General features: G+C 45.5%; 1 protein-coding gene across 1 annotated transcript in view; it reads left to right on the top strand.

Annotated features, from left to right (window-relative positions):
• PLCH2 (phospholipase C eta 2) overlaps window positions 1-12,400 on the top strand; it is a 46,204-nt gene extending 33,804 nt beyond the window's left edge. Inside the window, exons 20-22 of the mRNA XM_058039311.1 lie at window positions 52-131; window positions 4,330-5,377; window positions 9,057-12,400. Of these exons, the coding sequence (XP_057895294.1) occupies window positions 52-131; window positions 4,330-5,377; window positions 9,057-10,786 (2,858 nt within the window). The 3' untranslated portion in view covers window positions 10,787-12,400. The remainder of the gene's footprint in view (window positions 1-51; window positions 132-4,329; window positions 5,378-9,056) is intronic.
• Window positions 12,401-12,685: the final 285 nt, after the last annotated feature.

Raw genomic sequence — 12,685 nt, 5'->3', positions numbered from 1 at the left:
CAGCTGCTCCTCCTGTCCCAGCCTGTTCCAGCTCTGCTCCCTCTGTTTCAGGTTACAGACACGTGTACCTGGAGGGCATAGAAGAGGCTTCCATCTTTGTGCATGTGGCAATAAATGACATCTGTGGTAAGGTGAGTGTCTCTGTGGTGTGCAGGTGTGCAGGAGCTGCCAGCATCTTGTATCACACCAGGGAAGATCAGGGGGTGAAGGGCCAGGCTGACATTTTTGTTCATTTGGAGTAAAATTGATCTCTGTGCTTGTCATGGTAGCCTGAGATCTTTCTGAATATCCATGGAGATAAAGGCAAATCACAGGGAAAGTGGTAAAAGAGATTATTGCAGTGCCTTTTTGAGGAAGCCATGGGGGAAGGTTATTTCCTTGCAGCACACACTTTTATATAAATAATGTGATTATGAGTGCACCTTGCTGAACCAAAGGTGACACATCTTAACCTTGAACACTTCTTCCTTGCAAAGCTGATGCTTTAAAGGGGCTCTGCCTGATGTTTCAGCATTTTATATTTAATTAAATTCCACAAGCTTATTTGCTTTGGTTTTTTTTTGCCATAATAACTCTTAAAATGCAGAGGAAGGGTGATGCTGGTAATAGCTGGACATATTTACACTCCTTGTGTGTTATTAGGGGTGTGATTGCTTCACACACAGGAAGTAAACAACTCTCAGTGTGCCACATCTCAATTTCCACGAAAGTAAAGCCCTAATTTCAGACTTGTTCTAGGCCAGATAAAAACGAGGCAGCTCCTGTCCTCTGAGTGCAGTGATCTGTGCTGTTAATGCCAAGGAAATCAGGTACAGAGCTCCTTGCAGGATCCCAGTTTGTCCCGCAGCAGTGAAATGCAATTTCAGCATCAGGACAGCAGGAGGAGGCATCCAGCGGGCTGGGAATGCCCAGCTCCTCCTCCAGAGGGAAATTCGAGCAATCCTGAACAGGAAAACAGCTTTTTTAAACTTTAATCATCACTTAGTTACTCAACTCAGCTTCCAAGTTGCCTTGCCAGCAATGTTTAATGGAAGGGCCAATGTTCCTCCTCTTCATCACTGAAGTATTTTCAATTCAAACCTCCTCTGGCAAATTCTCTCTGTTTAGCCTTAATTTCCTAAGCCTTTCATAATTATTTGCTCTTACTAACTTCTTCATGAGTGACTGGCTGTGATAGTTTGCAGAAGGGTAAATGCCCATTGAAACTTTGGCAGTTTTTTGGGGACACAGATTTTTCTTGGTGTTCCCTGAGTGCTTCTCATTGTCACTGCAGTCTCTCTGGGCTTGCTGGTGTTAGGAAGTGATTCTGTGCACTGACAAAATACAAGGATTTGGAAGGAAAATCTGTGTGTGTTGTGGTTTTGTTTTGTTTTTAAATTTATATTTTTTAATAAAAACTACTGAAAATGCGGAACAAACATTACACGTCCCTTTCTGGTTTGGTCTACCTGAATCACTTTTTGCTTTGATTTTTGTTTAACAGACTACTGTCCAAATTAGAATTTTTTTCTTTTCTCCTCTCTTAATTATGGACAGAAAAATCACCCCAGTTATCAGCCTGGTTTGGTTTTTACCCATTCTTTATTAATTGGTTTTACCCATTCTTTATTAATCCAGGGATTCTAATGCAAACATTTACATTCTGTGACTTTTTATAAATGGCTGTAGCTTGGTATTACTAAAACAGTCTTAGGTTAAAAAAAAAATAATCTTAACTTATGCGTGAAATCTCTTTCAGATTGCTCTGTTTCCTGGAAAGGCTTTTCTTGGTTTCTGTCTCTTCTGTGGTCTGCTGATGTAGTGCAGAATTTCTTGTGGTTTTTCTAGATGTGCCTATCTCTGAGCTCCTCCCTCACTGTTACTCTGCCTTTACTCTGTCTGTTTGTGATTTCAGTGGGCTTCTCTATGTCACAAAAGTCTCCTTTTAGAAGCAGAGCGTTTTTAGACGCCTTGAAGGTACCCCTCCTGTGCCAGGGAGGTGCAGACACCACCACACACCTGCATGCCTTGAGCTGGTGGCTTCATTAGCATCAACCTCTCCCTGGTAGCATCTTTGAGCTCTCCAACTCATGGGACATGAGCTGTGACATTTGGCTGGGTCACCCCTGTGGGGTCACTGACAGCCACAGAGTGAAGCAGATCCAGGATAAAATTCCTGCCACTCTCCCCCTTCTCTGAGCCTCTCCCTCTCCTGCCCTTTCTCTGGAGGGCTGCAATTCAAACCCTTTCTTTCACACAGAAAACAACATTGACAGTGAATAATTTGCTAAACTGGGGGAAAGCCTCTTGTGCTGTTTTTCAAGTCTGCTTTCCAAAGTGAAACAGCCCTGTAAAAGCTGGGCTGGAAGCTGAAAGCACAGTGTCCTGGATCTCCCTCAAAACTGCTCTCTTTTATTTTTTTCCTTCTTTTAAAACTTTTTTTCCCCCCTAAGTTAATCAAATCTGCCTTTGTGTTCTTGAATCACTCCATTGATTCAAGCAACAGTGTCCAGCTTAATAAAGCTGCAGCAAACAAGCCAGAATGACACCTTGGGCCCTGCACTGCGTGCCACCCATTCCATCAGTGCTTCCCTTTTCTTTTTGGTGGATATTATTTGTCTGTGTTGTTTGTATGACAATTTTTTCTGGGTTTTGCAAATATTTATATTGTCTGATTTTTATAGCAATAAATTCATGTACTTGCCAACTTGTCTCCCAGTAATCCAAGCAGACTGTTCAATAGTCTGGCTATCAAAGAAGATTTTCCAATATTTAATATTTGCCTTGCATGGGAAAAATCAAACCTCACTATCTTTTATCTGATCTTAAAGGTAATTTTTGATAATGTCCTACTCACACTGGAAATTGGCACATGATAACTAAACTCCAGTCAATTATAATTGACTAAATATTGTATAAAAAATAATATTATAAACACTTTTACTGTTTCTTGTGTCAGCCATATAAACCTTGGTCCCACATGGCAGCTTGGGGTAAAATCAGCTCTTAGCCCAGGCTCAGTGCACAGGGCAGCCAACATCTGCATTGTCCTGCACAGCAGGACTGGAAATGCTCAAGCAGGCACTCAAATATTTATTTTGGGTGAAAGACCATTGTAATTTAAATGAGACCCTTCTGTGCCATTGTTTGGCACTGCAGAAATGTGACCTCATGTGACATCACAGGGCAGAACTGGAACTGACAGTGAGCGTGGCTGCTGGTCAGGTTCTGTCACAGCCTTCCTAAAATGCACTTCAGTCATGATCCACCCTGGGTTTATTCATTCTTGATGCTACAGCTGCTCAAAAGTCTGATCCAGCTGGGAAATAAAGAGAGCAAAGGGGGAGAAGTAGATTGAAAGAGAAAATCCTTTCTGTGCCTGAAGTGATGTCAGTGCTCAGAGCAAACCAGCGCTGAGTCAGGCATCAGCCTGGGCTTGGGAAGTTGGCAAGTACACCTGGAATGTCTGCAGGAATGCTGGAACTCTGTCTCATTGAAATGTAAATCAGTTGTATGGTGGTGGGAGATTTATGAGGGTGAATTTGTGTGTTCAATGCTTAAATAACTACTGAAGGCTGTGGAGAACTGTGATGTGACACTGACTAACTTCCCTTGTTTGTAGTGTGTTTCCTCAGTGCTGAACACATACACCAGTGTCTTGGGATAAGTGTTGTATGGTAGGAAAAATTACCCCAAAATGTAATTACACAGGTAGAAAATGAAATACTCCATGATCTTTTGTGTGTGTATAGTTAACTGCTATTCATGACAAAGCTCAATTCAATTCAAATGTAGATCTCCTTTATATTGAAAAAAATATTCTATTTTATGGTCAGTCTTTATTTCCCAACAGTTCCTAGAAAATGCTTTTACAGCAGGAATTTTAAATACATCTGCTTTGGGTGAAACTGAGAAACTCTTCAGCTTTCAGAATGAAAGCCTTGTAGACAGAAGTATTTCCTTTTTTTTTTTGTTGTCTTTTCAATAGCTCTGATGTTTATGTAGATGTTGTAAGTAATTACATGCTAGAAAGGAAACGATGACAAATACAGAGATAAGTGTGGCTGCAAAATGTTATCTAAAAACATAGCTGAGAAAAAAAAAAAGAGATGTGTTATTTTGCAAGGCTGCTGTTAGTGATTTTTTTTTTTTTCATTTTTAATGCCTGTCCTATTTCTGGGTTAGTTCTCATGCTGATGGGAGGAATATATCAGGAAAGTGTGTGTGAGCGATATTTGTTCATGAGTTCCTGTGATCAGAGGAAGAGCCTTGTATTTTTTATGAGGGACATTTATATATATTTTTTAATTTTTTTTAAATATATATTTTTTTTTCTTATTTCTTTTGCAGGCCAAACAAGCTCTAGGTCTAAAAGGGCTGTTTCTCAGAAATCCAAAGCAGGCCTCTCTGGACAGTCATGCTGCTGGGCAGCTCCATCGCAAACATTCCTTTAGCAGCCACATCCTGAGACGGACGGCCAGTGCACCCACCAAGAGCCAGAAGAAGAACAAGAAGGGCTTTCCAGAAATTGCTTTTGACACAAAGGACAGCAGCCCTGCAGGGGCTGGAGAAGGGAGGGAAGTGGAAGCTGCCTCCCAGCCTCGCTTTGTGCAAGAGCCAGAAAGCGCTTCCCCGTCCCCAGCTCCCCGAGACGCTGCCGGTGGGGAGGCACCTGGCAAGGGCTTGAAAGGTAAGGCCCAGGGCTGTGCCCAGGGGCCAGGGCAGAGCTGTGCCCACCCCGGGGCTCCCTTCAGCGAGCCCTTGCCCAGGGCACACAGGGTGAGGCTGCAGGAGCCCCTGGGCGAGAAGCCGAGCGTCTTCGCCCGCTGTGCCATCAACAGCTCGGGCAGGATCGGAGTGGCCACCAACTGCATGAAATGCATGATTGGCTCCAAGGAGAGCCCTGACCCCGAGGGGCCGTGGAGTGACCACCCTGGCAGGCCCAGAGAGCCCCTGCAGGCCGGGCAGGGCAGCAGTGCAGAGGAGAGGGTAGAGCTGCACACCTGGGTGGTCAGGGGGCAGCCCAGGCCGCTGTCAGATTTGCAGCCTTGCAGCAGCCCTGGACCTGCAGGTGACCTGAGCAGGAGCAGCCAGGCCTTTGTGAGCCCAGGCAAGACGAGTGGTGACTCTAAGGGCCACGGGATAAAGGCTCAGCCCCGGCAGCGCTGGCAGTGCCACTCTGGTGGCAAGTATGGAAGCACTGTCAACCTGGTTGCAGCCAGCAATGGCTCTGTGTCCTCCAACTCCAGCAGTCTAGAAAGCCTTGGAAGCCCAGAGTTCCCCAAGCACTGGGCTGAACCTTCTCGAAGGCAAGTGGGCACCCTCCAGAGGGAAATGAACGCCTTGTTCGTTCAAAAATTGGAGGAAATTCGAAGTAAATCCCCTATATTCTTTACTGGTAAGACCAGATTTTCTTCACCCTTCTCCACTGTAGATCACGTCATTGTCTCAGCTTCTGCATAGCATCCTTACTTAGAAGCTCCTCCATGTTGTTTGGCTGTCAAGAGGTCTTTTTTTTTTAATTTTGGCAATGACAGAAGAAAAAACATCTGCATAAATATTTTTATTTTCTTTTTTTTGTAGACGTGTCTGGTTTAGCTTAGTCCTTGCCATGCCTAGTTAACCATCTGCAGTAGTGGCACTGTCAGTAGTCCATAAATGTTGGGGTTGTTTGTTCAGGGCTTTTTGTTTCCTTGATTTTCTTAGTGATTGTGGTATGATACTAAGTAAATTTTAAGATCCAAACCAGAGCATTAAGTGAGATTGAATATGGAAAACCCACATCAACAAACAGTATTTCCATTTGTGTTCCACTGAGGAAAGATGTCTAATGTGCTCTCTGATAACATTAAACCTGCTCCCTCCTCAAAGATCTTGCAGAATCACTGCTGTCAGTCCAAGAATTACTGGATGGATTTCTCTGCTCTCTTCAGGAGATTTTATTTTATTTTATAAACACAGCAGCCCATTCTGCTCCTAAATGTGTGTGCAAACATTTCTGCTGTGCTGTGATGTTCCTGGCCTGAGGGCAGGGTGTGTGATCTGCTGCTCCCTGGCATAGCCAGGCTGGGGCACTCCTGCCATTCCCCACTGCCACCCAAAATGTGCCCAAAACTTAGAGGAAAGTTCCTAAAGCTGCAGCATTTTGTGGTTGTTTCAAACTGGGGCTGTGTGGCTGCACCTGTACCATGGACTGGGGGTTTGTAGAGATGGGAAATCAAAGCAGAGGCAATCAAAGGATAGCTTTTAGTAAGAAAAATGGTGTTTTACCTCCTGATTTGGCAGGAATGGGACAGAAGGAAAGAGATTTTGATAAGAATGTTCTGCTTCACAGAACTGTAAGGAGAAAGTAGGAAATGCAGCTTTTGGCTGTGACTGCAAGAGCTCCTCCTCAAAGGCCTCACCCTCCTTGTGAACTGTCCAAGAAATCTGGACTCTGATGATTACATGTTCAGGAACAGTGAAATGATTTTGGTGCTTTTCCTAAGACGCAATCCCTTTTTTAATTACAGATTCTGACTGCCCACCTATAGTGGGCTTCTTTGAAAGCCTCATACAGAAATTTGATATATTTTATTTATTTGACCAATTTTATCTGCTTGGGTGTATGAAATTTACCTTCTATTTTTATGCCATTTTTTGAAACATATTTTTCCAATATCTGCTTCAGGCTTTTAGGAAAATACCAGGACAATGGGAGGGGAGAAATTTGCTGGTTCCCGTGACTTGCAGTTAATCCAAAGCAGCAGAACTCTTTCTATGCCTAAGTTATTGGCATTGGGCTTTTCACAAACTCTGAGGACTGTGACATATGAAACCATTTCCCATTATCAGTGCCAGCTCCCCTGCCAGCCCCCCAAGTCACAAAACAAATATTGTGATATGCTTGAAATTTGATTAAATCCATCTGACTTCCCAAGCATGGAATCAGCAAACCCTTAAAATGGTGAAATGGTGCCTTGGACTGGCTGCTGCTGGTCCAGTGACAGCCCCTCTGTTTGCACAAACAGCTCCCTTTCCCAAACTCCTGCAAGGCCATGCCTTGGGCCAGGAAACCAGGGAAACCAGCTCCAGGGCTGCACTTGGGAATTGGCATTCTGCTGGGGGAAGTGCCCTGGGATAGGGCAGGAAACTATAGCTGGCCCTTCATTATATATTAAATAAATATATTTAATAACCATTATCTATATAATATAAATATATAACAATAATTTAAATATATCTTATATATATATATGCAACATATAAATAAATATAAATATATAAATCTATATTTAAAATAATATATAATATGAATATATTTAATAATATTTATTATTACTATAGTTGGCCCAAAATTACATTTTCCAGGGATTTCCCTTCCCAGTGTGCCCCAATCCATGCCACTGGATGGGCAGAAGGAGAATTTATAAATCTGATCAGCTCTGGGCCCTTCCTGACACTTCTCCAGGCACTGAGAGTCTGGAATGTTGGATCTGGGTTATGGAATGTTGGATTTGGGTTATGGGCACAGGTGCCTGGTTCCCTTCCAGCACTCCCAGGTAATGCAGGGCAGGGCAGAGCTGCTCCCACCCCTGAGTTCTGCACTGGGCTGGAAATCCTGGTATTCCCTGTGCAGGTTCTGGGAGTGATGTTTCCCATTAGGAGAGGGCTTTGGAAGAGTTTAAATTCCTCTGAGCAGCCTGGAAGGTGTCCTTGCCTATGTCAGGGTACTTGAAACTTGATGATTTTAGGGTCCTTTCCATCACAAACCACTCTGTGATTCTGTGATTCCATTCCCCCATCCAGTGGAGTGTGTTCCTTCAATGCCAACAAATATTTTCATCCTTCTATGATTAAAAAAATTAAACTTAATATCTGTCCATGTGCGGATTCCATTGAGTGCTCTGGTTGGTCAGAAATTCTTAGGATCCTACAACCATGTGTGAATATTCCTGTATGTCTCCCATCCCTCCCTCAGCACTAATTTATCCTGTTATCTGCACCTGCCTTCCCTACATTAATTGGATTTTTCCTCTGTTCTGTCCTATTATTCTACATGCACACACTCTCTCTCTAGTTAAGAACTGAAAGGACAAGCAAGTCAAAGGTAATGTCTGCTGAGTGTCCCTGATTCCAGCACCTTGTTGCCTGTGCTCCTGGTTTTTCCCTGTTTGCTGCCCTATAATTACCTGCTCCTGTATCCTTGAGGTCGTGGTCTGGCTTGGTGGTGCTTTGTTAGCTCTGGGATGCATGTCTGCACTGTGCTTTGGAGATATGGGGAATCATCTTTTTGGCATGATTGCTTTGGCTCCTGGGGTGCAGGTGATAAACACTGCAGAGAATGGAGCATTTTCTCCAGGTAATTGGTGGCTGCAGTGATTCTCCAGGGTTGCACTCACAGCCTGCTGTTCATGACCCATCTGTCTGCAGAGTTGTTTTTTTTTTGAAATAGAAATTACCAAGTTTTTTTTAGGAAGAACAAAGTCTGTTTAAAGCTTTTGTTTTGTTTTTAAAAGTCCCATTGCCAACATTCCACTGTCTGCAGATCATTTGTAATCTGCTCCACAAGTCCTGTGCTGCTTCTCTTCTGAGTGGTTGGTCACTGGGATCACATCTGCTGGTCACACTGCTGTTTGATCATTGTACATGCTCTGGTTGTGCTCTGATACCCTGACCTGTCTGAGTGCTGGAAGGAAGGAAAACTGAAAATCAAGTGGTGCTGGATGGTGGAGGAAGAAAAGCTGGTTTACAAAAGGGGTCACAAAGGGCAGAACTTGCTGGGTACTGTTGTTGTTTGATAAGAAAACCAGAACAGTCACATGGTGCTGCTGTGCATGGACTGAGATTTCTTGAAGCAACAGGGCTTTGTGCAGCTAAAACTGAATGTGCAAAATGTCTCGCTGCCTTTGGCCAGGCATTTGAAATCTCAAGTTATTTTTAAAAATAATGATTAACATGGGCAACTTGTACCTTGAGAACAAAATGGTAACAGATAAGGAATGAATCTTAGCTCAGCTGTAATTTGTAAGAGATAACTAACCCTGTATCTCTGTTTTTCTTGTTTCTTTCTTTTTCTTTTCATGCCTCCCGAGTAGAAGTCTGCCACTTCTCCATGCAGAGGTCAGTCACTTCTTTATGCAGCCTAGAAACGATCACAGAAGAGCCTGTCCTTGCCAATGAGGGCCATGACTGCAGCCTTCTCTTCCCCCTGCCCGTTGCCCCTTACAGTGACTTTGAGGAAGGATCTGGCTCTGACCATTCCACTGAAGCTCCATCAGAGGGAAGCAGAACACCCAACCAGCCTCAAGAGCCCCTACCCTCCAGGGAACAAGGAACCAATCTGGCTGCAGAAGACCAAGGGCAGGATGTCCCAAGAGCAGCTGACACAGGTTTAGTAGCCCCAGGGTATGAGAGGACAAGTGTGGCAGGATGTCCCACAGAAGGAAATGGCTGGACACAGTGCAGTGAGGCTGAAGATCAGGGTGGATCAGCGGCACATCCCAAAAAAGCCAGGCTGGTGGAGGCAGCAGATCACGGTGCTGGCCAACCTGTAGGAAACTGCCAGAAGCAAAACCAACCAGGTCAGGTATCAGCAGACACAAAAAGCACCTCTGAATGCAAAGGGCAAAACCCGGGTGCAGCAGCTGTTCCACCCCAGCAAAGCAGTGTCAGTAACAGCCCCCAGGCAGATTCTCCCCAGAAAGCCTGGGCTGCACAGCCTCTCCCTGTCTCTGTTTCCCAGACAAGTTCTTACACATTGGCAAGAAGGGCAAAGAGTGAAGGACTGAAGACGTCAGACTCCTCAGCCTTAATAAAAACCCCGAGCAGCCAGTCTCCAGCAGCTGAAGTGTACTTTGATGCCACTGTCAATGACCGGATCTGGAGCAAGCTGGACTGTGCCAGCCACCGTGACAGCATGTCCTCCTCGTCCAGCATGTCCTCCAACGACACCGTCATCGACCTCTCCCTGCCCAGCCTGGCCCGCAAGAGCCTCCCGGACCTGGGCATCCGCCAGGACAGCCTGGAGCCCCTGGCCATCAGGAAGGGCATGCGGCCCCGCTCCGCCACCACCTGCAGCAACGAGATGCCAATGGTCAGCAAGAGCAAGTCCAACCCCAACCTGAGGTCTGGCCAGCTGCCGGCCGATGAGCTGTGCCCCCGGCCCCTGGCCAGGAGCCCTCAGGATGCCTTCTCGTCCATCCCTAGAAGGCACACCTGGAGCAGGCTCTACATGGAGAGTCTCAGGCAGTCCTCTAACAAATCCAAAGCGCATGACACGGTCGGGAATAACCAGGCAAAGTCCAAAAGCCTCGGGGACCTCACCTCTGACGACATCGTGTGCACTTTTGAGAGCAAATACCGCAGCATCAGCAGGAGCTTCGTCACGCGCTCCATGCGGGAGCAGCGCCGCTCCGCCAGCCTGCGGCCCTCGGCCAAATCCCGGGACGAGCTGACGGAGCAGCTGAAGAAGCTGACGGCCTTCCAGCAGGAAAACGACATCACCTCCCCCATCAGCCTGGAGCCCAGCGAGTCGGAGGAGGAGGGCGAGAGCGTGGGGCTGCTGCGCCGCTCGTCCTCGCGCAGCCAGAGCCGCGTGCGCTACATCGCCAACAGGGCGCGGCAGGCCCAGGAGAGGCAGCGCCTGCAGGGCCGGGCACAGCTCGGGGGCAGCCCCATCGAGGAGAGGGGCAACCCCGAGGGCGCCTGCAGCGTGGGCAGGGCTGGCTGCACCGACCCCGCTGCCCACGCGGCCCTGGCGGCCTTGCCCAAGGCCCAGCCCGACTGCGCGGCCGACACCGAGGTGTTCTTCATGCTCAAACTGTGACCCTGGCAGCGAAACACAGCAAAACCTGAGAGGCCCAAAACATCCTGTGCTTCCTGGCGCTCCCCTGAGTCAAGGGTGCTTGATGTCACAACTCCAAAGGAACTGGCCCTGGCGGCCTCACCCAAGGCCCAGCCTGACTGCACGGCCAACACCGAGGTGTTCTTCATGCTCAAACTGAGACCCTGGGCACTGCTGGTACTCCTGGCACAGCAAAACACCCCAAAACCTGAGAGGCCCAAAACATCCTGAGTTTCCTGGCCTTTCCTTGAGCCAAGGGTGCTTGAGATCACAACTCCAAAGGAGCTGGCCCTGGCTGGGCCTGACTGCATGGCCGACACCGAGGTGTTCTTCATGCTCAAACTGTGACCCTGGCAGCGCTGGGCACTGCTGGCACTCCTGGCACAGCAAAACCTGAGAGGCCCAAAACATCCTGTGCTTCCTCGCCTTCCCTTGAGCCAAGGGTGTTTGATATCACAACTCCAAAGGAACTGATGAGGATTCATTTTTAATTGAGCTTTGCCCAGCCTCCGATCGGGCCTCCTCTGTGTGTGAGCACTTCTTGCATTTGCAGTTTGCTCTTGGTCTTTACTAATTTCAATAATTCTTCTGACAATAATAACCTTGATGTGTAATAGCTAAATGTGATGCTAACGACAGCTAAGGTGAATTTTGCTCTTACAAATCATGGATCCATGTAAGGAGGCTGGACTTAAAATCACATTTTATTTTCTGGAAGAGTTTGAGGCCTCTGAGGGTGTGAATTAATAATGCAGTAGATACAGTCCATCTTCCATCGTGGACCCGCTTATTTCAGTGAAAATCCATATTTTCTCTTTGAAGAAAAGCTCTCTTGTTCCAAAGCAATGCTTTTACAAACTCAGCCTGTTTATATATCTATATATATATATATATATAAATATCTATATATATACACCTGTGTGTATGCAAAGATATGTCTGCACATGTATGTACACATGCACACCCTGAACCTGAACTGTGACTGCTCCTTGTCTCAAGGCATTGTCTGAGGGAATTGAGACAGGACAGAGAAGGGAATGGCTAAAAATAGAAATATCTTCTGACTTTACTTCAGAAATGGCTACAAAGCATGTTAGTCTTTTCTTGAAACAGCACTGTCCCTTCTTATGGTATTTTAACAATGCTGCTGTACATAGCACTTTTTGGATGAATTTTACTATTTCTGTATTGCACTGCCATGCAAAATTTTCAATGATATGTTTAAAAAAAAAGAGATATTTAATTTTTTTAGATGGACATATTTAGAATTAAATAACAACCTAAACAGAGTAATAATTTTTCCTCTCCCCTTTTTTTTTACTTTTTATTTTTAGGGATGTTGTCATGTGTCCCCCCCATCCCCAGTTATGATGTCATTTATTATAGATGTACATTTTATCAGTGATGGAGAAGAATGTTTACTGAGATGCATTTTAAAGAGAAACAGAGGTTTAATTTTATTTGAGGCTGCATAGAGTCCCTATTATTAAGATGATATTTTGCCTTTGTAATGATTCTTTTGTGTATATTGCAAAATTTAAGAATTTGTTTGTAAAACCACCTTATACTACTAAAATAAACATATTTAACCTCCCAGCTGGTGACTATTTAGCTGTAACACAACACTGGGGTCTGTGATACACAAACATGGTTCATTCTGTCTGCTTTGTTTTCCAGCTTCCTTTGTGGATAATATTTAATTTTACTCTTTTTCAGAGGGGCAGCCAGTGCAGACCCACTCAGATTTTCTCAGGTCCTCCAGAATTTGTGCAAGAGACTGGCATTGTGTGGCGTGAGACACAGCACAGGGGCAGGATGAAAATTCTGGGGCAACTGGTGGAATTAGTAACCAAACAAACAGAAGGAGCTGATCCATCCTGG

The sequence above is a fragment of the Melospiza georgiana genome, chromosome 22 (assembly GCF_028018845.1).
Source record: "Melospiza georgiana isolate bMelGeo1 chromosome 22, bMelGeo1.pri, whole genome shotgun sequence".
In the NCBI taxonomy this organism is placed as follows: domain Eukaryota; kingdom Metazoa; phylum Chordata; class Aves; order Passeriformes; family Passerellidae; genus Melospiza; species Melospiza georgiana.
This window is presented reverse-complemented; position numbering and strand designations above follow the sequence as displayed.